This window comes from Bubalus kerabau, chromosome 5, assembly GCF_029407905.1.
Source record: "Bubalus kerabau isolate K-KA32 ecotype Philippines breed swamp buffalo chromosome 5, PCC_UOA_SB_1v2, whole genome shotgun sequence".
Lineage (NCBI taxonomy): Eukaryota > Metazoa > Chordata > Mammalia > Artiodactyla > Bovidae > Bubalus > Bubalus kerabau.
Window position 1 is genome coordinate 87,402,095 of NC_073628.1, and position 25,772 is coordinate 87,427,866.

At 36.3% G+C, this 25,772-nt stretch overlaps 1 protein-coding gene across 1 annotated transcript in view; it reads left to right on the forward strand.

Annotated features, from left to right (window-relative positions):
• ADSS2 (adenylosuccinate synthase 2) overlaps nt 1-25,772 on the forward strand; it is a 32,702-nt gene that overhangs the window by 4,828 nt on the left and 2,102 nt on the right. The window contains exons 2-12 of the mRNA XM_055582104.1: nt 9,302-9,404; nt 10,218-10,286; nt 12,505-12,555; nt 13,434-13,500; nt 13,775-13,882; nt 14,911-14,992; nt 17,692-17,818; nt 18,998-19,152; nt 20,342-20,466; nt 21,698-21,795; nt 25,299-25,448. Of these exons, the coding sequence (XP_055438079.1) occupies nt 9,302-9,404; nt 10,218-10,286; nt 12,505-12,555; nt 13,434-13,500; nt 13,775-13,882; nt 14,911-14,992; nt 17,692-17,818; nt 18,998-19,152; nt 20,342-20,466; nt 21,698-21,795; nt 25,299-25,448 (1,135 nt within the window). The remainder of the gene's footprint in view (nt 1-9,301; nt 9,405-10,217; nt 10,287-12,504; nt 12,556-13,433; nt 13,501-13,774; nt 13,883-14,910; nt 14,993-17,691; nt 17,819-18,997; nt 19,153-20,341; nt 20,467-21,697; nt 21,796-25,298; nt 25,449-25,772) is intronic.

A 25,772-nucleotide genomic window follows, 5' to 3' on the forward strand; every position in this document is an offset into this window, starting at 1 on the left:
ATGGGATTCTCCAGGCAAGGATACTGGAGTGGGTTGCCATGCCCTCCTCCAGAGGATCTTCCCCACTCAGGGACTGAACCCACATCTCCTGTGTCTCCTGCATTGCAGGCGAATTCTTTGCCGCTGAGCCACTGGGGAAGCCTTATTATTTTTAATATATTCCTGGGCAATTTAATTGACTATTGATGTGAGCTTAATGTGGAATCCCCAGCGTTTCTTGGATTAACAATTGTTACATAGTATTTTTAGCTAGTATTTTTTTTATTTTGTACTATTATGTTCAAAGGCTTTACTCCTTTAAAGTTTTATCTCCTGTATCTATGAGAAAATAGATAACTGATAATTGTATAATTTTTGTGCATTTCCTCAACAAATTTCAGTTGACTGCCATGTGTTTCTATTAAACAGTTTTTCTTTGCTGAGGGCAGTAGATCTCAAAGTTGTTCACTATTTAAGCTTACTGTATTAGTATAGATAATACGGCATTATCTTTATTTTTGAGGCATAAATTTTTTTAATTATATGAAATTATCTTCAGTAATCTGACCAATATTATTTCTTTAATTTTGGTGAGAAAGGGTGGATTAGTTTGGTCGTTTTAAGTATCTTTAGGAAAAATCCTTGCCTAGAACAAATCTAGAGTGAACTTGTAAATTGATAATATACTTAATAGCTTACTTAACAGTAATTGGATACAAATCTATGTATGTTTTGGGGACTAAGTCAGTGTTGACACCAAAGATTAATGTGGATTAGCTACATAACAGTAAGTGAAGATTGGTGATGTTAGAGTACTTTTTATCAGTAGAAAAAGGGATGTTGAGGTATTCAGTATTGTCTGGGGAAAGCATTTGAAAAGAACAGTAAAGTGTGTATAGCACAGGGAACGCAATGTTTTGTAATAACCTATAAGGGAAAGGAATCTGAAAAAAAAAAAGGTATATATGTGTGTATAACGAATCACTTCACTGTCTACCTGAAACTAACACAACATTGTAAATCAACTATGGGTTGTTGTTGTGTTGCTAAGTTGTGTCCAACTCTTTGTGATCCCATGAACAGCAGCACACCAGGCTTCCGTCCTTCACTATCTCCAGGAGTTTGCTCAAACTCATGTCCATTGAGTCGATGATGCCATCCAACCATCTCATCCTCTGTCACCCCCTACTCCTCGCGCCCTCAGTCTTTCCCAGCATCAGGGTCTTTTCCAGGGAATCAGCTCTTAGCCTCAGGTGGCCAAAGTATTGGAGCGTTAGCTTCAGCATCAGTCCTTCAAATGAATATTCAGGGTTGAAGATTTCAGCTTGTGATTCATCCAGCCCAGCATTTCGCATGATGTGCTCTGCATAGAAGTTAAATAAACAGGGTGATAGTATACAGCCTTGATGTACTCCTTTCCCAATTTTGAACCAGTCCATTGTTCCATGTCCAGTTCTAACTGTTGCTTCTTGACTTGCACACAGGATTCTCAGGTGGCAGGTAAGGTGGTCTGGTAGTCCCATCTCTAAGAATTTTCCACAGTTTGTTGTATGCTAAGTCACTTCAGTCGTGTCCGACTCTGTGCGACCCCAGAGACGGCAGCCCACCAGGCTCCCCCGTCCCTGGGATTCTCCAGGCAAGAACACTGGAGTGGGTTGCCATTTCCTTCTCCAGTGCATGAAAGTGAAAAGTGAAAGTGAAGTCGCTCAGTCGTGTCCGACCCTCAGCGACCCCATGGACTGCAACCTACCAGGCTTCTCCATCCATGGGATTTTCTAGGCAAGAGTGCTGGAGTGGGGTGCCATTGCCTTCTCAATTTGTTGTATGCTCAATTTAAAAAAAAAGGGACAGTTAATAGAGGACAGTTCCCATGACTACTCTGGCTCCAAGATGGATGGTTCTTTACATTGAACCAACTTTTAATTATATTTAATTCAATGTAATAAAATTCCTCTTTACAAAATAGGAGGTCCCATGACATTTTTTAAAATGGGACTTTTGTCTGTATTATGTTTTGAAAACCCTTTTAAAGGAAGGATTTTATTCATGAGAGAAAATTTTTTTGACTTGAAATCTGCAGTTCAATGTCAGTGTGTTTTAAGAAAATATCTCCATAGATGTTTTAATGATTAGGGGTGTTTTTATCTGGAATTTATAAAGAGCTGCATAACATTGGTTTATGCATTTTTTTGGTTGCATGTCTGATCCTCCTATCTATGACTGTGGTCATCTCTGACCCTTGTTAAGTGTGTATATTAGAGCACACACATGCACCTAGAATCTGGAGCTTCTTAATCAGGAACCTGAGATCCTCCAAGTCTATTTCTCTTTCCATTTTCCTTGTGAGTTGTTTTATAATGTAATTTAAGGTACAAAATACGAGGTACCTGAGATTTTTGTCATCCATGTGACACTTATCTGTGTATGAAACTGGAAGGTAAATGTAATACTGTAAGGTAAAGCAGATGTCTTAAGCCTTTAAGAGATAACTGAGCAGTGCACTTGGATGTCTTTGCTAAAAAGAAATTCAGATACCCTGTATATGTTTTCCTAGCTAGCGTGTCTGGTTACTGTTGAATAGTTTAATTTGATCAGCTTACTGCCGGTAACTTAAACCTGCTCTACTTTGGAATCACAAGCTAATTGCAGTTATTTGAGTGTTTTTATAAAAGAACAGTCATCCTTGTTTATAATTCCTTTATTGCTGTGGATTGCTGTGTTTTAGTTTTGGCAAATAGTGAAATCAACAATGGGACACGGGCCGGAACGGCCTTTATCAAGAAAATCAACACAGGTAATCAGCACCAACTCAAAACAAGACTGTTAGGTTTCTAAGGAACTTGAAGACTAGATATGAAGTGGGAACCCTTTTTTGGTTGCTAGAATAGTTCAAAGGCCATTGCTACTCTATGCTGTAATCCATAGTGTTTATTCTGACTTTTTTTGATTGATGTTCATTTTGATCTTTATGATTACAGTATAGTATTCATGTATTCAGAGGAACAAGGACAAAGAGAAGACACAGACTATTTTGGAGGCCAAACTAAGTGGCCTGAGTAATGCCTATGGGCTACGTGCATGAACAGCCCTTAACACTTGCTAGTAGATGGAAAAGAGGTACCTTTCTTTCAGGTTTGTAACATTGACTGTTTCCATCTCCTCTCAGAAACTCACTTAGTTTGAGTGATTTTGGAAAAGAGGAAGACCTAGTAGCAAACTAAGTCAAGACTCAGGAGTCACTTTTGCAGACTAGTGTCATTTCATTCCAATCTAAAAAAATTTTTTTTTCTTTTCCTTTCCTTTCTTTTTTTCTTTCCTCTCTTGGACCTTCTTAGAAACTTACATATAACAACATTTCCTGATCCAAACTTTTATTACAGAGTTGGGCTTGATAGCCTCTAATGAACTATGGAAAGAAAATTTAAAACACTTGTCATCTGAGTTTATTAAGTTTAAAATCAAATTGGGGGAAAAAGTGTATGAAAACAGTATAAAAGAGCTAAATATTTTTATTTTGAAATATACAATCTAAAACCCCAAGAAACCAACCAGTGGAGCCCCAAAGTGGCTTCATATTGTGTGGCAAGTCTCTGAGGAAAATCATAATTTTATAATGACTTTTATGATATTTAAGAGAACAGATGCAAAACAACTAAATAATATATTATCCCTGTGTCCTCCAGTACCATGTTTTAGAGGATTATTCTTGATTGCATAGATATTAAAATTTAGAAATTAACTTTTTTAGAAATTAGTTTTTAATTGAACTGTAGTTGATTTACAGTATTAGTTTCAGGTGTACATAAGTTTATTATCTTATATTCAGTTATTACCAGTGCAGGACTTGAATTTAGAGAATGGGCTGTATACATACCGTCTTGCGGTGACTTTGTTTTGTAAATACTTTGGATTCTTTATAAACAATGGAAAAGAGACTGTCTTAAGCAAAATGGGGCTATGCCTAAAGGAAGACCTAGATGGCTAAACCTTGGAGTGGCCTGGCCTTCGGCAGCTCCTTGGATCTCAGCAGGCAGAACTGGCCGTTTTTAGGATGCTCTCTTAGGTGATAGGCATCTCTCACAATCACATTCCCGAGAGAAGCTTGATTGGCTCAGGCCTGGATCAGGTTTCCTCCTCTGGATCAATTACTGTGGCCAGAGGGGATGATGACATATTATGATTTAGGAAGTAAATGGTAAGGGGGAGGAGAGGCAGAGGGACTCACTGTACTGAAGGTATAACTAACCTTCAGTTCATTTCATATGGAAAGATAAGAAATGAGGAAACAATTCAGGGTTATTCTCCTTTGTAAGTTGTTTTCCAATATATTGTAGACCTTTGGTGCTTTTCTGGAGGCAAAATGTTTGGTGTTAAATAGGGTTTTATTTTAACTATAATTAAAATAATGAGACTTAGCTGTATTGGTTTTTAAACCCTAAAAGTATATACAAGAAACTTTGCTCTTCACCTTGGAGAACATAGAATTTTAGTTCTGCCCTCCCCCACCTCCATCATAATATTCTAATTTATTTCAGTGAGGTCCAGTGTTTCTTTTTTTTGGGTCATTAAGAAGCTTGTTTAATATTTACCTTGAATCTTAATGTAAGATTAATGGTCAAAGAAAATCAGTAAAATAAACACCAAATTAGAGGATGTTTTTGTGATTGTGGTGAGTGCTGATTGGATGACTGGATTTTTTCCTTTTACATATTCTTCACTTTAATGTTGTTAATTTCCTTTTGTTTTGAAGAGATGGTAGAATGGCTTTATTTTCAAAGAATTGCAGAGTTTTACTTTTCTAAAATTATCATTGTTGTTGTTCAGTTACTATTTTCCAATTGTTTTTGACCCTAAGCACACCAGGCTTCCCTGTCCTCCACTATCTGCCGGGGTTTGCTCAAGTTCATGTCCATTGAATCGGTGATGCTATCTAACCATCCCATTAATTAGTCCATATCAACTATATCAACCATCCCATTAATTAGTCCATATCAAATAAGTACTAACAGTGTCTAGAACTTTATTGGTCACTGTGGGGGAAAGCAAAGAAGTATTGAGCCCTTGTATTTAAAGAGTTTATATTCGTCATCTTATATCCCCGCTGAATTTTACATTTGTTCTTGTTATTGTAAGAAAAATATATAAGGCATTATAAACTTACGTTTTTCCTAAAAGAGACTCGCCACACAATATGCAGCCACTTTTGAGCCCCACTCGTTTGTTTAATGGGGTTTTAGATGGTATATTTCAAAATTAAAAATGTTCAAAAGTGAAGGCATCTGAGATTCATTAAGAAACATTTTCTCGATTGATAATGGATCTGTAAAACAGCATTAATTACTGTTCCACAGCTCCTTGTTTCTATAACAGTTGAACATATTCTGTTTTTTAGTTACGTAGTATAAAATATACAGCTGTGATATTTAGAAATATTTGTTAAATGCTGCATGAATGAGTGGGATCATAAGTGTTATGGGAATTTAGCAAAGCAACAAGAGGTAGTTACATATAACTATTAATATAAATATGTGGCTAATGTTGTATCTGGGAGGATACTTTTCCAAATTTGCTTTGAGGCATCTGTTAAAAGTAGAATGAAAGATATATTTATCTTCCATCATTTATCTGGCCTTCCCAGTGCTAGTTAGGAGAAACATTATTAAACATATATGTCCTTGCTACTTATCTAGGTACATACTGCACCGAGTTGCCCATGTGAGAAGCTGTTCATCACAAATGTGAGAGTCTGCAGTTGAGAGTACAGTTGGCCCTCCGTATCCATGGGTTCTGTATCCAAAGATTCAACCGTCAGTCAAAAATAAATTGAAAAAAAAATCCAGAAAGTTCCAAAAAGCAAAACTTTATTTACATAGACTTTATGTTGTATTGGGTATTATAAGTAATCTGGAGATGATTTAAAGTATCCCTGAGGGTTTGCATAAGTTATAGGCAAATATTGCACTATACAAGGGATTTAAACACTTGTGGATTTTGGTGTCTCTGGGGGTCCTGGCACCAATCTCCTGTGGATACAGAAGGACTATCTGCCCTGGTAACGTGGTCATGGGTGTTGGTGGTTGGGTGAGACTGGCAATGGTAGTTCTATTGAAACCTCTTTGTTTTTGCTGTCTGCTGCTAACATGTGACCCCTCCTTGGACCTGTGTTTCAGAGCAATTTCCTCAGCTCCCAAGAAGAATTTTGTATATTCCACATAATTTGTGGGCTTCCCTGGTGGCTCAGATGGTAAAGAATCTGCCTGCAATGCAGGAGACCTGGGTTCGATACCTGGATTGGGAAGATCCCCTGGAGGAGGGCATGGCAGTCCACTCCAGTATTCTTGCCTGTGGAATCCACATGGACAGAGGAGCTACAGTCCATGGGGTCACAAAGAGTTGGACACGACTGAGCGACTAAGTGCACTGCAAACAAAATTTATGCATATTTTAGGTTGGCATCCAAATAGGCAATTGAAATTTGAAGCTTCATCTGAGGCTTTTTGTAAAATGATCCTATACTAAAAGTTTAATCATATATAGATTTGTCAAAAAATGCCTTATGAGTAGCTCTGTCTCAGTTCACCTCAGGACTCTTCTGCACAGCAAGTGTTTCAAGATTAGAAGCTTTTACACCCCAACCCTTGTAGGGCACTAGTGACCAAACATATTAGCTAATATACGCATTTTCTCCCTTAACTCCTCAACAGGATAATTTAGGGTTATTCCTGAATATATTTAACCATATTTTCCTACTTAATCAAACAATTTAAGTGGGATTTAAACCATATAGTAATCCTTAATAAGACATTGATTATTGAACAATCTTGGTTAATGTTTGAATGAGCAAGCTGTTCACGAAAGTGTGATTTCAAGCCTTTTGCAGCTGAACTTTTCCAGCCTGCACCACCATCTGTGTGTAAACTTGGAAGAACTCAAAGAATTAAACCAATATATTGCCCTAAAGTCATTTATCACCAATCACAATGACCTGTCTCAAACAAATACATCAGCCACTATTTTTCCATCATTACGTCCTGTCTTAGTAAGATATTATCTAAGAGAGTAGTAGGCTTTGTTATACACAAGAACAACTGAGTTAAAAATTATTTATCCAAATGGCTATATTAGTATATCTTTAAAAACAACTATGTAAAAAAAAATGTGTAAAGAGACTTATTTTAAAAGTCTACATCAAAATTACAAAGTGGATAGTTTGTTTTATATTAAGCAAATGTTGAATTAAAAAGAAAACTGGTTCTGCTTTAATAATAACACTTTGATTGTTTCAAAGTCACCAGTACTTGATAACAGTTTAATATGAATTAAATTTAGTGTTTTATAACAATTTAGAGTAAATAGTTATAATAACAAATTAACATTTTCCTAAGATTTGAAGAAATTTTAATGAGTTTTTATACTCTGAAAATATTTTTCCTGAAACTTGGAAGTTTCCTAAATCACAGAAAGTTGTGATAAAAAGGCTAATATTGGTATGAGGGATAGAATGAAAGAAAAGCCATAAAAACCAAGTAAGAATTGTCCTGTGGGTTATTTAAGAAAGACTAAGATCAATATGTTCTTTTTTTTTTTTTTCCAGTATATTCTTTAGTTTATGTAATATGTTTTAGGATTCTGTCAGAGTTGGTGATAAACTTGCCAAGGGTAAAATAATAATAAAGTATGACCAGGAAGTATATTGCAACATTGTTAATAAAGACAAGAGGTTGGAAACAACCCAAATGCCTTTCTGTGGGACCAGTTTAATAAATTTATGTGTCCTTATAAAAAAGAATACAGTGCAGCTGTTAAAAGGATGAGGTTTTCTCTTCACAAGGTTATAGAGAATGAGCTTTAAGATTTGTTAAGTAGAAAAGCAATTTGCCCAGGTATATATCTTTGCTAGTATTTGCATAGGTGGAATATGCAAATATGTGTTTGTATATGCAGAATTACTTAGGGAAGGACCCAAAAAGCAGATGGTAACAGCAGCCTTGTAGCAGGGAAGGGAGAGCAGACTAGAAAGACTTCACTTTTTACTGCGCATCCTACTGTGCCTTTTGTATCCATGTGCAGATGTTGCCTACAAATAAGTAAATAGTAAAAAAAAAATTCACCTGTTCCTTTGATGGAATCAGGTGAAGGAGGTGTTGCTTAAATCCCTGCTTCTGTCTTCCTGTGTCTTGTCACCTACCTGTTATCTGGTAGACTACAGGCTACCACTGCCAAGTCTTTTTTTTTCTTTTAAACATACATGACATAACTCTAGTCTTTAAGCAAGGAATTCTTTGTACAGTGCAAAACACTGTAAATAAGTATTTGCTTTGTTGAAGATTTTTTTTGCAGGACCTATTTTTCTGGCATTTTTGTGAATTCATGATGACAGTAAAAGTACATAAATTTTGTAGCCTTGTGATCAAGTTAAACCAGTCATGTCCTGCAAAGATGTTAAACTTTTTATTTGTTCAGATATATTCCTAGTTTGTTGTTTATTTTTAAATTAGTGTTCTGTAGACGTTTAAACATAATCAAATTGATTTGTGTCTTTTCCTCATGCTTTTTAAGCTTAGAAATTAGAAAAATTGGTCATTTAATACTGTCTCATTTGTACCTGATTTTTATAATTTAGTTTTACATTTTGTTTCATAGAGTAGAAAGTTCACCATGGATTTGTACTATGATGCTCAGCTTAAGAAGTTCCATGACCCAGTGTATTACTTAAGCCAGAGACAAGCAGATTCAAGGAATTGGTCACTAACCAAGCTCACAAAATTTATAGTCTTCGGGATAACTAATTATTGAGGGAATTGCTTGGGAGATATCCTAGTTGATAAATCCATATAAGAATAATAATTTTAGATCAGAGTTCCTTGTCACACGTTTAGGACAATGAGAATTATATGAATATTTCTATCAAGTTAGGATAGATTACTTTTTCAATTTTAAGGATATTTTAAAGATCAGTGTCATGGGTAATTAAGTAGATTGCTACATGTTCCACATAGTGCCAGAAACAGAATAACAAGCTGATTGTTCCCTGTACTTTGTTCATTTCTTTCTCTTTTTAAGACGGGATATGTCTTCCAGTCTTCCAGAAATCTGAATTCTCCAATTTCTAGATCCTGTTAGGAATAATCGCTCAAGTAGGGAAAGGAAAGAGGATGGCCAAACTGTTGTAAGCCTCTAGAGAATAAGTATTCGTGGCAAATACTTGGGTTGCCTCAAGTAACGTTGTCATTGTAGTAGGAGATCTTAATTCACTTTGGAAGGAGTTATATTGCTTGTCATATTCATTGTTAGGTTTAGTTTTCCCAATCTTGTATTTCAGGGAGGAAATAATGCTGGCCATACAGTTGTTGTAGATTCTGTGGAGTATGATTTTCACCTTTTACCCAGTGGAATAATTAACCCAAATGTTACTGCATTCATTGGTAAGTATGTAAACTGAACTTAGGGATTTTCTTCCCCCAGTTGATAATAGTGTTTATTTTTCATTAAGCTTATTTAATCTCTAATCAAATGATTTATTGATTGCTTATTAATCCTGATAGTGGTACCTCCTGGAATATACCTGACTTAGACTGTTTAACACATCTTTTAGATCTTTTAGCCCTAATACTTTTTGGAATGATTACTTTGCATTTATTTCTTATTGGCATGCTACACAGTTGTGTAGCAAAATGTTGGATCATCGAATCAGGTTTCCAAGCACTGTGAAGCATAGTAAGAAAAGCGAGAAGTCTATGTTTCATGGATGGATTCTGAAGGCTTGTAACATAAGATGCAATCTGACATTTTCTCTTCTAGTCTTTTATTTTTAAAAATGCTAATCACAACCCAGTAAATTGATTTTATGGCCACTAATTGGTTTGAGTCCCCAAGTTGAAAGACTGTGATCTGGTTCAGTTTGCCTAAAACTATATAACTGGTTCCTTTCAAAATAACAGTTGCACTTCATTTCAAAGAAATTTCAAAGTTTATTGAGTGTAGTTTTAAGTGTTTTATATTATGTGTATTATGTTCTATTGTGTATTTACATTTTACTACTATTTAAGACTTGGAGTCATTTCTGTGGTAACTCCCTGATAAATTAGAATGTTCTACTAATCAAAGCGTATCACTCTTCTACTATTCTAGACAAGGGTTATTGTAAATGTCTTTGTTTAAATATCATTATGTATTACAAATATAGATGTTTAAAGTTGGGATTTGTTTATTTGTGTGTATGTGTTTTATTTTTTAAGGAAATGGTGTGGTGATTCATCTACCTGGATTGTTTGAGGAAGCAGAAAAAAATGTTCAAAAAGGAAAAGGTATGAAAGAATGAGTCTGCTTTGTCTGGTTAACCAGTTATTTGTTTTTTTTTGTGGGGGGCAGGGGTAAAGTTTTAAAGGGACTCTCATTCCAGAAAAAACTTCACATTTTTATCTTCTACATTAAAATTACAGGTTATTGTAGGACATAATTTTTATGTCATAATTTTTATTTATTTGAATAAATTTTTATTATATTTTATTCCTTATAATCAGTGTTCTAAACGAAAAACAAGCATAGCAAGTTCATTGTGTAAGTCCTGAATTTTTACACATTGGTTGTCTGCAAACCTTATCTTTGCTGCTGCTGCTAAGTCGCTTCAGTCGTTTCCGACTCTGTGCGACCCCACAGACGGCAGCCCACTAGGCTCCTCTGTCCCTGGGATTCTCCAGGCAAGAATACTGGAGTGGGTTGCCATTTCCTTCTCCAGTGCATGAAAGTGAAAAGTGAAAGTGAAGTCGCTCAGTCGTGTCGACTCTTAGCGACCCCATGAACTGGAGCCTACCAGGCTCTTCTGTCCATGGGATTTTCCAGGCAAGAGTACTGGAGTGGGGTGCCATTGCCTTCTCTGAACCTTATCTTTAGGTAGCTAGAATTACTTTATGTTGGTGGCACGACTCTGGGAAACAAGCTCATTTTGTCACTTGTGGTTGCTAGCATCCTCTTCTGCACAAACCAAAATTAGCTTAAGGCAGTTTCAGAAAGGCACTATAGCCCATTTTGTACACCATTAGCCTCATTTCCTAGAGGATCTGGAAGTCCCTTGGTTACTACAACCCAGGACAAAAGAGGGTTGTTTAGATCCCTCCCTCCAAGTGAGGGAAACGCTTCTATGCAGTGTATCCACTTCCATCTTAAAAAAAAAAAAAGACTTGATTTCCTGCCTTCTCTTATGTTTTCTGGAGTTTTGGAAGTCTGTTTACATTCAATTTGGCTGCCTTTCTAGGGTTTGAGGGGACTGTGACAATACAAATAAAACATAATTGAGAAAAATCATTAGTGTAGTTTCCCCTTAACTCATGTTTAATGTACTGTTCTATTAAATTTTTAAAGTTTATCTTTCATGCATAAAAGTAGCAGTCCATCCATCCTTAAGTGTTCCTTACAACTAAATCTGACTTAAAAGAAGCCTGTCTTGCTTCTCTCTCTGTAGTCTTCCCTGAAATTTTACCTGTTTGTTGTGTCTGCTTTCTTTAATTGGTTAGGTTGAGGTTCCCATGCTACTCTCCGCTGTTCTTCATCCCCCTTTACAGTTTTGCCCTACTGTTTTTCCTTCTTCCCTGCCTAACCCAGCTGAATCCACCTTACTGAATTTCTTTGTAATATTTACTTTATAATATTGCCTAAGCTAACTTTAGAATACATATGTGTTTACATGTCAACAACTATGGGGGGGCTTAATATCTTCTTTATAAGGAATATTTTTAAAACAAGTCTTTGAATATTATCAAAAGTAATTAATTTTTTGCTATTCAAATACTAATTTTCAAAATTAGTATTTGGTGGCTTATCCTTGAATACGTATAACCTGGGCTGGGTGGCTAATCCTTAGAATACATATAACCTAAGGTTCTGTCTTTAAAGAAAAATATTTAAATTCATTTATTTATTCATTTTCTTTGAACATTTAGTCATTTTCTTTGAACATTTATTGGATACCAGACCCCGTGTTATGAAAACTCATGACTCCTACTCTCAGGCATTCACACTTAAATGGGAAGATACGTAGATCTTCTTATAATTCAGTGTGATAAGTGCAGTAATTGATAGTACTTTGGAAGAATTAGTGAGAACATTTTATTATTTTGTTTAATCACATTTTTTGTAATTGTCTTGGGAAAGGGCACCATTCCCAAAATTAACTCCCTTTCTCAAAATTCTCCCCATGCTCTGCTCCTCACTCCCCACTGCTGACAAAATGATATTTTGTACCATTTGTGTTTTTGGATGCTTAAAAGTATTTTATGTGGCTATGGCTGGCTTGAGTTTGGAATAACTTAGAGCAAAACATTTAGAAAGATAGAATTTGTGAATGAGTTTGTATGATGACAGATGAGAAAATTCTTGTTAAACATATTTCCTATGCAGAAGAAAAGATACTAAAATGATTACTTCAGTGAAAAACACTTTTAAACATTGTATTTCTAAGGAAATTAAGATTTAAAAATTATTATACAAATGTTCAATTAAGCGTGTCTATTCTTCCCTTCCTTCTAGGTCTGGAAGGCTGGGAGAAAAGGCTTATCATATCTGACAGAGCTCATATTGGTAAGGGGGGGGGTACACTGTATTTATATATAACTGTCTTTTTATCAGAAACATATGAAAGCGTTTAATAGATGATTTGATCTTTAATTTTATTGAAAACTAAGTAGGATGAATTGTAACAATTGAGTTCAAGTACATGAAATATTAATAATTTTTTTCTTCTGTTTCTGATAAGGACTAGTTTAAGATTACCTACTTCTGAAGAATTAGCTAACCAAATGAATAAGCAGTATTTCAAGAGGCTTTGCTACTTCTATTTGAAAATAAGCCATATTAAAATACAAAGAGCATTTATTTGCATATATTATTAGCCTATTTATATCTTTACATTTATCGCTCATTTATTGTCAACAAGTATATTGGGACTTTGCTTTTTATTCATTGTGATAATGTTCCTTTTAATTGGAGTATTTAAACTATTTACTTTTAGTATAATTAGTGGTATGGTTGAATTTATATTTACTCTTTGTTTTCTATTTGTTCTTTGTCTTTTTTCTTCTCTCCTGATTTCTCTGGGATTTGATTTTTTAAATATTATCTCCACTATTAGCTTATGAGGAAGAGAAGAGGGAGATGATCAACATAACCCCCAAATTTCTAGAGTCCAAAACTTGCAGAGAATATCTTAGTAAAATGAGCTTTATAGAATTCCAAAATTACTGTCTTAAGGACTCATTTGTAAAAATATGATAGATTGCAATAAATAGGAATGAATGAACAGGTATATTTTCATAATAATATACCAGTTAGGCTTGTATTTGTCATAAAGAAGCTAGGCTGAAGTGATTTGTAACTTAAGTAATTTAAAACAAAATACATTTTGCTTTCCTACATTACTTTTGAGTCAATAACAGCTGATTTTGTTTTTTCTCCCTCAGTATTTGATTTTCATCAAGCAGCTGATGGTATCCAGGAACAACAGAGACAAGAACAAGCAGGAAAAAAGTATGTTCTGTTTTTTGTGGGTGGGTGTGTATGTGCAGTTTTAAGCATATCTGGTCTTTTTTTGTTTCAATTCTAGGCCAGAAGTTTAAGAAAAATAGCTATTAGACTATCCTGTTTAGATTTCAGAGAAAATCAGTAAGATCATGAAAATAAATATAAAGGAAATAGCATAAACAGAAAACACTCATAGTAACTTAATTCTTTGTGGTCAGCAGACCATTAAGAACTGGATCTTTCTCTTCTAACTCAGAGCTTGTTTTGATCTATTTTTAAGTTTGGGTACCACAAAAAAGGGCATTGGCCCAGTTTATTCTTCCAAAGCTGCTCGGAGTGGACTCAGGATGTGCGATCTCGTTTCTGACTTTGATGGCTTCTCTGAGAGGTAACTATCTTGTATTTTGAAATGGAAAGAGCAAATGGATTTTTAGAATTTTTAAAACTCAATATGCAAATTGATAAAAATCTGTATTCTAGTTGATTTGTGGTGGTTGGCTTTTTTGTTTCATTTGAAATACTATTTTTTATTACATTTGAATTGATCGTTAATTTGAGATTAACTTCATGAAAATAACATGATGTTGATATCATATGAGTACCCCCAGAAAGGCAAAGCCAAAATTACATTTAAGGATTGGAATTTAGAATGCTTTACTGAGTAATAGACATGTTTCCGGGAGTATGTGGCAGTGCTGTGGTGGGGTCTGCATATCCTAGGGTCTTGATCCTCAGATTTTCAAGTTCAAAGACACTGCTGTGTCCTTTCACCTAGAAATAATTAGGTTATCAAGTACTTGTGAACTAACATGTATCAAGCTCAGCTTGAAAAATAGGAATGCCCCCTTGACATTTAATCACTGTAGAAAAATCTCCATGGGAAACCTAATAATCATCAGTAAACTATATGGTGACTCAGTGATGAGTTAGTTGGTTGCATCTAATAACAGCATCAAAGATCACTCGCTGTATCCATTTTCAGTCAGCAGTTTGTCTGTCTGCATTGTTAGGGCACCTCCAGTGAGAATATTGGAGACAAGTTGCTAATGTCTGCCGCTGACTCTCCTAAAAGCATCATTTTGGACCATTCCCTTTTATCTTTCACAGAGTATAATATAATTAATTCAGATTTAAGTCTTGTGGTTACAGATTTGAGTCATTCCCTGCTCCTCCTGTCCCTCATACACATCACCTTAATAATATTGTTGATATTCCTATCAGTAAAAAATATTTTGAATGTATCATTTATTCATATGACTGACCTTAATTAGATTCTGTTTCTCAGAGTATAACTTCACTTTGGGGATTGTTATTAAGACCACTTAACTCCAGAAATCATTTGAATAATTCAGAATGAAATTATTCAGAATATTTTAAAACAGAGCTAAGGTCTTGATTTATCTGTTTTTTTCTCAGGTTCAAAGTTCTGGCTAACCAGTACAAATCTATATACCCTACTTTGGAAATAGACATTGAAGGTGAATTACAAAAACTCAAGGTAGTGCTTTCTGACATTTATAATGTCCTTTTTAAAACTTGTTCGCCAAAATAGCATCTAGATCTTTCATTCAGTCTTTGTATTAGGAACTGAAAATACGAGATTGAAGAACATGTGGTTAGTAAGTGCCACACAGATATGTGTAAAGTATTATAGGTAAGAACTGGTAAAGTGAATTTGTATTTTTAAGTCTAAAAGCACATAGGCATACAAGGACGTGGCATGTTTGAGTAATTTTACATGATGTGCCTTTAACAAAACATCCATTGGGGACCAGGGAGCAAGAATAAAGTACTTGAAAAGGAGCCTGACAGGCTACAGTGAATGAGATCACAAAAAGTGAGACAAGTAGCAACCAAATCATAAGTCTTGTGTTGATGTTATATGCAGTAATAGGAAGGTTAGCTACTCAATAATTTTGAGCAGAAAAAAAGGACTAACTTTGTGTTATATAAAAATCACTCATAAGCATTTGGAGGATAGATCAACTAAGGGACACGTGAGAGATGATAACTTTTAAAGCTAACCAGCACATGTAGGACTGATACCCCAAAGGGTCAATTAAAGGGACAGCTCTAAAGCACTGTACTCTTTAGAGACATAGAAGGTGATTGACCAAAGATTAGTACCACAGTTGGTGCCTAAGTTAGTCAGTAATCAAGTTGCCTATCCTCTCTACCCTTCCTTTCCTCCAAAATCTTTGGAGTTTCAAGCTGCTTCCGTTGTGTCTGACCATTACTCTTTGTTTCCTATGAATAAGTATGACATCAGTTCCAGAACTGAATAGGAATTTACATACCTTATATATCATTTTAGAGTTGTAGCAGACCTTAGGTCACCTACTCACTGAATTTCTTTTGAAAAAGTGACCTTCAAGGGACATTGCGAATGTTAGCTATTTGGATTTCAGTATATTGATTGTTGCTCAGAGTAGACTGCCACTTTGTTTTCATTCTGTCATGCAACAAATATTTTAAATTTATTAGTAACAACTTGAAAATATTTACATGCTAATATACAGGTGTATCTTTTCAATTCTATTTTATACATATTCCATATGAATGTAAAGTATATGAATAATAATGACCAGAATTAAGTAAGAAGATTCTTAATAGGTGTTGAACAGTATTCCCCCCTTATCCTTGATTTTGCTTTTTGTGGTTTCAGTTTCCTAGGGTCAAGTGCGAAACAACTCTTAAGTTTTAAATTTGAGACCTTCTGAGTAGTGTGATGAAACCTCTTGCTGTCCTGCTGCATCCTGCCCAAGACATCAATCATCCCTTTGTCCAGTGCATCCTGCCCATTAGTCGCTGACTACCATTTCACTTGCCAGATTGACTGTCCTGGTGTCACAGTGCTTATATTCAAGTGACCCTTTTAACTTACTAATAGCCCCAAAGTACAAGAGCAGTAATGCTGGCAATTTGGATACACCAAAGAGAAACCATACAGTGAAAATTCTTGACTTAATAAGGAAAGAAAAAAATATGCTGTGGTTGCTAAGGTCTACAGTAAGAATAAGTCTTCTATCTAAGGAAAAAGAAATTTGTGCTAGTTTTGCTGTTGCAAAAGTATAACAATGTGTTACATAATTTTTACTATAGTATATTGTCATAAGTGTTCTATTTAATTATTGGTTATTGTTGATCTCTTGCTGTGCCTCATTTATAACAAATATTATCAAAGGTGTCTATGGATAGTAGAAAACACAGTGTATGTAGAGTTTGGTATTGTCTGTGGTTTCAGGCATCCCCTGGGGGTCTTGGAACATATTCCCCTAGGATATGTGGGGGGACTGCTGTATGTTGAACCAGGACTTTAAGGTAAACATGATGAATGGTACAGTCACTTCAGACATTAAAAATAAAGGACTAAAACAGGAAGAAGCATGCGACTGGTGACTAGAGCCAGAGGGGGATTATATGTCCATCAATAGGTATAACATACTCAATGAGTTCATGAGTGGATCTTGGAATTTCCTTACTGGTCTGGCTAAACATTTAAACATGGTTGAAACTAAATTTTATTGCGGTTATACTGTAGGCCTTGGGAGAACTCTTGTTATATTTTTAATTGAATCTCTAGAATTAAGCAGTATTATTAATACTTTAAACATGTTTTGAGAAAGTTTTATCATGTTAATGTGAGTTAGTATTTGATATTACTGGTAATACTGCTAAGGTATTTTACTGTAATGGAATACAGTGGGAAAAGAATATTAGTAATCAATTATTGATGCTTGCTTGGCAATGTCACTGGTGGCCCTCACAACATTTTGAGAAAGACTTTGATGCACTTATGGTTATATGGACTCTTAAGTACTGCTTTTTTAATACCTACAAAATATAAAAGCACAATATTCAGTTCTTTTTGTTTTCCTAAAAGCTGGTATATGAAGTATGAGTACTGGGCTGTTCAGAAGATTGTTATCATTATTTGCAGTGAGGTTGAAGTAGAACCTTCGAATTTCATTGTATCTCTACTTTTCTTCAAATAGTGTCTCTTTTCTGGTTCTGGGGAATCAGCATGAGAGACCAAAGCCAATCCAAATGTTGCAATAGGATGAGCATTGTCACCAATCCCCTTCTCCTTTCCAGTTGTCGGTTTTCATTGTCAAAAGTTGGGTGATTTTTACTCAGATAGTTTACATTGTAAATTTATTAGTATACATCAAGCTTGGTTTTTGTCTTTGTATATAGGGTTATATGGAAAGAATTAAGCCAATGGTGAGAGATGGAGTTTATTTCCTGTATGAAGCTCTCCATGGACCACCAAAGAAAATCTTGGTAGAAGGTGCAAATGCAGCACTACTAGATATTGATTTTGGTAAGTGAGATACGATTTACGGGGAGCGTAACTGAGCCCTAAATTACTTAAGATACGCATAATTAATGTTAGCATTAAAGTATTTTAGAATAAGGCTTTTTGCTTGTATATTCAGGAATGATGAAAGTTTGTCATCTTATCCTAACCCTTTTTTTAAAAAGGGAATATTTTGTGTTTTGCAGTTCATTAGAAAAATGAAATCACTCTTTGGGTCAATGGGATTTTTGTTGTTGTTTGGTTTATAGCAATTCCAGACTATTTCCTTGGAACTGAAAGATGATTAGATGAATTCTGTGAAAGAACCTATAATTTAAGCTTTTAAAAACTGTCAAGAGCTAATAATATGCATTGTTACTAAGCATGCACATCCTAAGATCTATGGAAGTCTGTTTAATTAACTCCCTGGATGTGAGATTCTGAATTTAAAAATTTGATACTTATCATCTTCAAACTACTGCCTTTGTTGGCCTTTCAAGCTAAACATGATCTCTCAGTATAAGACTGTTCTCAGCTGTTACTAACATTTCATTGACTTTTGACTCCAAGTAAGCCAATTAAAGTGTATTTCTGTACAGTAGATACATATTCTTGATACCATAATATGCCTATCCAATCTGGAAGAAAGCAGTGTCTAATTAGCATAGGGGATAGTTCAAGTATGAATAAGATCTTGGGGTCAGGGTTGGGGGGGATAGGAAGTACACCTTTGTTTACTCTTGTCATTTCTGGGGTTTATTCCCTGAAGAGAGATCAAAAGGTCATAAACTGTGGAATACCACAGAATTCTTGGTGTACTCTTGTCACTCCAGTCTGCTGGGGTATCCGTATCAAGGGAGTAAAATAAAATTTACTCCTGTTTTAAATTAACAGGAAAGTATAAAATATAAATCTACATAGTAGGATAACACCAGAGTTTGGGCATGAACTTAGGTGAGTACCTACTGGACAGAACCGAGTAACTGCCTGTGCTCAAGGGGCGTCTGTAGTACAGCACCGCGGCTGTAGCTTCGCCACCTATGCTTTTATCTCTACAGACAGACAGAGTCAGGAATAAAACATCGAGGCTTTGAAAGGGTGGCTCCATAAGTCTGTCAGATACCTAGAATATACTCAAATGCAGAATTTGAAAAAATAATGTCTATCACTTGTGTATATTTTACTGTTTGTTTCTGTTTTTAGGAACTTATCCTTTTGTGACCTCTTCGAACTGTACAGTTGGAGGTGTGTGTACTGGCTTGGGTATGCCCCCTCAAAACGTTGGAGAAGTATATGGAGTTGTGAAAGCTTATACAACTAGAGTTGGTATTGGTGCCTTTCCTACAGAACAAGACAATGTAAGCCTGTTTCTCAGTATATCTGATTCAAAAGTTTGAAAATGAAAAATCATGCTTTTTTCTTAAAGAATTATTGTCTTTTATGCATTTTACTTAATTTGCAAGATTAATCAGCACAACTCTAAAGAAAATTACATATACCTTTATTGTTAGTGGCAACACATTGGCAACAAAAGGGGGAAATTAGTGCGCATTTAAAGGTAACTGTAATTACAGGCAAGTGAAGGTGGGTTATGAAGGGGATTAAGATAGTAGAGGAGGGAGAATTTAAAAATAAGAGGTATCTTTCTCCAAGAGCTTATTAGGAGTCAAGGTTGAGGAAAGTGATCTCCAGACGTTGTCTAATCATAGCCCACTGTTTACTTGGTGGTGACCTCAGGTCAGCCCCTGTGTAATTGCTGTAAACTTAAAAGCTCTTTGTATCCTCACAGCAACTCTGGGAGCTGGGTGCTGTTAACCATCCCCATTCTACATATGGGGAAACTGAGGCCTGGAGAACTGAAGTAACTACCCCAGGCCACACAGATAAACAAGGCTGAAATTCAAACCTGACAAAGCAGTATTTAAGTTGTAATTCCGTTAGAATATGTGTGATAATGAAATGATGGCTTTAATCAGAAAGGTGTAAATTAAGGAATAGATAGATGATAGATGGAAAAATTAGGTTGTAGGGAATGGCTGTAGCTTAGAACTTTGAGCATTGTTTTCAGCCTTAATCTTCTTCAAAAGGACATTGTGGTAGCAACTACTAGATGGGAATTTGCCTTATGGTTTTTAGGAAAATCATCAAACTATAGTTCTTAGAACAAATTGGCCAAACTTATCTATTTTAGTAAATATTTATTAGCAGCTTAGTTTTTGTGCAGTATTTTTATATGTTAATCTAAATTCTTAGAAGTTATCTGTATAATGTAAAAAAATGTTGGTCTTAAAATAGTGGTTAAAAAATAAAGTCAAAAGTGGATGTGTTTCAAATAATGCCTCCTTCACATAAAATCTATCTCTGTGAAATTATACCTTCCAACTTAGTTATTTTTTCTGAAAGATGTTTATCTCTAAGAAACTTTATGCCCAAAAAAAAAAAAAAAGAAACTTTATGCCTTGTTATATGATCTATAACATGTTATATGATCTACTAGATTTAGACTATTGGTATTCTAATCCTAAAGTTTTATTTTCTGTTCTTTAGGAAATTGGAGAATTGTTACAAACAAGGGGTAGAGAGTTCGGTGTAACAACAGGAAGGAAAAGAAGATGTGGCTGGTTGGACCTTGTTTTGCTCAAATATGCTCATATGATTAATGGATTTACTGCGTGAGTATTCTTAGAAACACTTACTTCATAAATGACAGTTCATGACTACAGGTTAAATTTTGTGGAGTGCGAACTTGAGGTAGTGCACTAATACAAAGATTTCACTCTTTAGACTCCAAATGAAATTGCAGTTCAGAAGTGGACCAGAATACAGGGGAGGGGTGCATAAGGAGAGAGACCCTAGTTTTTCTCCCTAGATATCCAAGGTTGGGAGAGAAAATCTTGATACTCTTACATGCATATAAGTTTAGAGGGAGGTAAGCCAGGCAGGTAGAAAGGTGAGTAGGTAGATAGATGGAGCAACATGGAACATGCATATCAGAGGGGAGGCAATGGAACTGATTGAGTGGGTAGGCTTGATTGACATCTGACTTCTGGATTCAAATACCAGATCCATACATTATGCTATGTGACTTTGGGTAAGTCAGTTTTTCTGTGCCTTTTTCATCATCTTTAAAATCTAAATAATAGTACTATCTACATCCAAGGGGTATTTTGAAGTCTAGATGAGAGTATATAGCATGCTGCCTGGCACACTAAAAATGCTCAGCAAAAGTTGCTATTAATATTGCATACACATAATAAATGTAAAAATGTATTCATGTTTATATTATTTAGGCTTAACTTTTAGCAAATATTAGAATAAAGGATAAAAAAATAATCTGTGGACAAGAATCTCGGACCTAGTGTTTCATCTAATTTCTATAGATTTTCCTAGAAAACTGTTTTCCAGTCAATTTATTGGGAAGTTTTGATGTGTTATGAAGAGATCCTCACTCTCCTTTGACAATTTCTGACCAGAGGGTAGTGTTAAAGGAGAGTGAAGAAATGAGGATTGATTGCATCCGCGTATGTATCGTGCATGTACCTTGTCATTCATGTTGAATAGTCAGTCTTGCTGTGTCAGCCGCAGAATGTATCCTTTACTCCAGGCAGCCCTCTCTGGATATGTATTAGTTGATCCTGAGAAACTAAGCCAGAGGATGTGGACTATCAATCAGTGACAATCTGTTATAGTTATTAGAAAAGTGACTCACTAGTAGATCAGTTAAGTCATTGTTTTTAATAGAGGAAAATATATCCATATATTGCCCTGTAGTGTTTTGTGTGTGGTATGCTTTAAAATATAATTCTAACCAGTTTTCAGGATTGCTTTGGAACGTTTAGCTTTGTATGAATTTGCTTTACTCCTTCATCAAGTTGTTGACATCTCCCTTTCTTCCAAAATTAGGTTGGCACTTACCAAATTGGATATTTTGGACATGTTTACGGAAATCAAAGTTGGAGTTGCATACAAATTAGATGGTGAAATTATACCTCATTTTCCAGGTACTCTTTTATAAGGTGTATGTATCAGAGCAATTCATAAAACTCTTTTGTATAATTTATGACGTACAGCCACAGACTTGAAATGTGCTCTGTGAACAGTGCAAGTATACACACTAGCGTTTGTTTCATAGTTGCTATGGATTTGGGTACTGTGTCGTGACGAGCTTGTGTTCACACTTGAATAGAAAAGAAGAGACATGGTACCACTGGGCCCAGTTATGCTGCTCCTGAATCTTATCTTCCCTACTTTGAAAGTAACCTTTCTGTAGGCATTCCTTGAGAAAATGTGAGATAGGAGAAAAGAGCCCTGCTTGTCAGGGTAAGCAGGCTCTTAATGCATTAACCCACTGTGTCCTTCAAGCTACAGGAATGATTTTTTTCTGACTTATGTGTCTAAAGTAGATGGATGTAAAATTTCCTACTAGAGTCAGTGGGTTTCTTCAGGCATATCTTTAGTTACATGAGTTCTTCAGTTACTCAGCAAGTTCCAAAAATGTTTCCATTTTCCAGAAATAGAAACTGTTAAATTGTTTCGTCATCCTGGAAGACTAAGAATATGTCAAATGAAGGAATAGACTAGCTTAATGGAACTTGGTAGACTGGTAGGTTGGAATTGAGAACTGTGAGTTCTTAGAAGCATGTTTAAAGTCATTATTTGTTAGCTGACATCTGGGCCATCTCCTGTTTGGCTTCTTCTGACTATTCTTTTCCTTGATTGTGGATCACTGTGTCTGTGTCTCATGACTTTTGGTTGAATATTGGACATTGTGCATAATGTGTTGTAGACTTGGATTCTGTTATCTTACTCTGAAGAGTATTGGTTCTTGTTTTAGGGGACAGTTGAATTACTGGCTTGTCATCCTGAACCTTGTATAGCTTGGTTTTTTATACTTTGTTCATATAGTATTTGGAGATTGTAAGGTGTTTCCCAAGTCTTTCTAACCTAGTGTGAGACAGTCTCCAAATTATCTCTGTGGGTCTTGGCAGAGCTTAGTTTTAGGCTTTATTGAGGGGTGGATGTGGGAGGTGGTGGGGCACGGGCAGGGTGAGGGAGCGTCTATAGGAGATTTCAAGCTAAAGTTTGGTTTTTACTTTCAGTGAACAGCCTTTCTGTTGTCTCAGCTGGATGCCAGGAGAGTTAATAAGGTGTAAAGAGATCTTTCCAATCTGGCAGTGCTGGAGCTCCAGTGCGCCCTGTCCCTCCCCTTTCAGCAGCACTGCTTGGCCTCTAGAGTCTTTGTCCCGCCCAGCTGTGTGACAGCTGCTATCTGGTGAGCCACCTGTGGGGCCACGCGTGTATGGTTGAGCTTCAGCCATGGTACCTTCACACCCATTTCTGGGGGAGGAATACCCTCTCTCCTCTCTGATGCTTGCCCTTGGTGGTTCTAGCTGCTTCAGCTTTCCTGAAATCTGATACCTGTGTTCTCAGGTCAGTAGGACCACCATTCCTACTGACTCCAGTGTCCTGACTTTCCTTGATCAAGAAATTGTCCCTGGCAGAGAGTTAAGTAGTTTCAGGAATTGCTTGAGTTTTTTTCCTCTCAGAGACCACAGTTTGTGCTACCTGTTGACCACTGCCTGGAAAGAGTTGTCATGTATCTGGTTCAGTTTTACAGTTACTATGCTAGAAAAGCTCATTTAGAACCATGTACTCCATCATGGCTAAGAGGAGAAGCCCCACTGAGTCTCTCGAGTTCTTCTTCTGTGGTCTGTCGCAAGCAGCGCCACGTAGTGTGGCTCATCACTTTCTCTAGACGTCCACGAACATTCCTGACATGACACATTCTCATGTATCTTGGGTCATAGGAGAGAACTCTCGTATCCATATATTCTCTTATTAAACTTTTTATTCCACCACTTGCAGAATCCTTTCATCCTGTACCTTTAGGATCCAGTTTTGTACATACTCCTTTCGCTCCTACTATTAAATATTGGCTCAGTTCCACAGATCCTTCAGAATATACTTCCCCTCCTCCTTTAGCAGGCCCTGTGACTCCTTGGCCAACTTATGTTTGCATGTCAGGAGAGGAGGCCCAGAGAGGCTTCTACATCATCCTCAAGCCAGGGGAAGCCTCAGCCATTCTGCAGGCCATCAGTGAATCTATAGAAGGATTCAGCCAGATGTCTCAAAAGTCTCAGGGTCCCACTTTTTTCTCAAACAGGATCTGGCCTTGTCGTAGCAGATTCACTGAATTTGAGAGTTCAGCTTTCTCTGGAGCTCTGCCATCTGTATGATTGAGTCCTAAGCCTGATCCTCAGCTCTTCTGCTGTCCACTGTAGCAGATGAGATTCTCTCTAGGTGTTTCCATTAACCTTTGTCTCTGTCCAGTCCATGAATGACATCCATCCAGAGCTGTTCAATTCCATGTTTCTCTTGTGCTCATTTCTCAGAACGTCAGCTATTGCCAGTGCTTTACTTCCCACCACGGCATCCCAGTTCACCTTCTGTGGACAGTTGCACGACTAGAACATGCCAAAGGCTGCACTCTCTCTACCACTTGCAGTCGTCCTCATTGCCAGCCCGCTAGCCAGTGACCAGGCTTCTAGACCCCACTCTAGAGCCACTCCTGGCGCCAATTGTCTTATTCTTGGTTCCCTGGGAAAGAGTCCACGTTACAGAGATGTATGTGTAGGTAGTTTGTTCGCAAACGCTCTGAGCAACAATATCTGTAAGGGAGGGGGAGAGAAGTAGCAGGATTAAGCAGAAGTTGAACTGCCAAGAAGTTCCATGAAAAACCCTCAGTTGGTTGCATGGGGAACTCTAGGACTAGAATAGTCCTCCAGAGTAGTCCCAAGTTAAGGTAAGTAGGCAGGTCCTTCGTATCCCCATTTTGATTAGTCGTTGGTATGGGCTGCTCCAGGGGATTCTGAAGAGGAGAATTCTGAACTGTGCGTTCTCAGCAGGCAGTACTCCCATAGCTGGGGAATTAGCGTGTGAATCCTGAAGAGGGAAGTCTGGACAGTGTACCATAGCATCCACCATACAACCTCCAGTCAAAGACACTGTTCTTGTTTTAGTTTTTGGCTTCTATTAGGGAATACGGAGAAACTGGTTAGGTGAGATAATGAAGAAATTTTCTGGCTAAGTCTTTGTATACAGCCACAAAAACAATAGAGGCTTTCCCAGGTGAGAGCACGTATGCAAACCTTCTTTCTGTGACGCTGCTGCCGTTATATGGATCTGTAGCCCCCAGTCCGTAGTATGGAAGTCTAAAAAGCTCTGAAAACGGAAAGTTGTAAGTTTGGCACCAAAACTGATTTGACAGCAAAACCTGACTTAAAGTACCCACTTAAAGTAAATAATCCTATTACTGCAAAAATATGTTTGATTATGAAATACTAGATAGTGTACTTTTCTACCTCCCTAAATTCTGAAAAATTATAAATTTCAAAACATTATTTGGCTCCAGTGTAAGAGATTGTGAACCTATGATGTATTAAAAACTCATTTGACAATAGGCAGTGTACACCATGGGCAAATATATTTATTCTTTAACTTTCAGCAAACCAAGAAGTCTTAAATAAAGTTGAAGTTCAGTATAAGACTCTCCCAGGATGGAACACAGACATATCAAATGCAAGGACTTTTAAGGAACTACCTATTAATGCACAAAACTATGTTCGATTTATTGAAGATGAACTTCAAATTCCAGGTAAATATACTTTATGAACAACTATTTTTTCTATTTTGATTTCAACTATCTTTGAAATAGGATAAAAAACAGATTATTTCTCAGTAAAGTGCTTATGATTTGCACAGATGCCCAGGAAAAGATAAAATATCTTTGTGTAATCTTTCACATACCTCAAGATAATATATTACCTCTCACCCTTTTTGACCCTGTTTTTAATTCTCTGTTAGTCTTTCTTTTTCTTTTTGCCCTATGACATTCATTCTTATTTCTTTCTCCCTCTTAATAATAAATCGTTGTGTCTTTACCACCATCAAAACTGGTTTGTGATTTCTTTTCCACTTG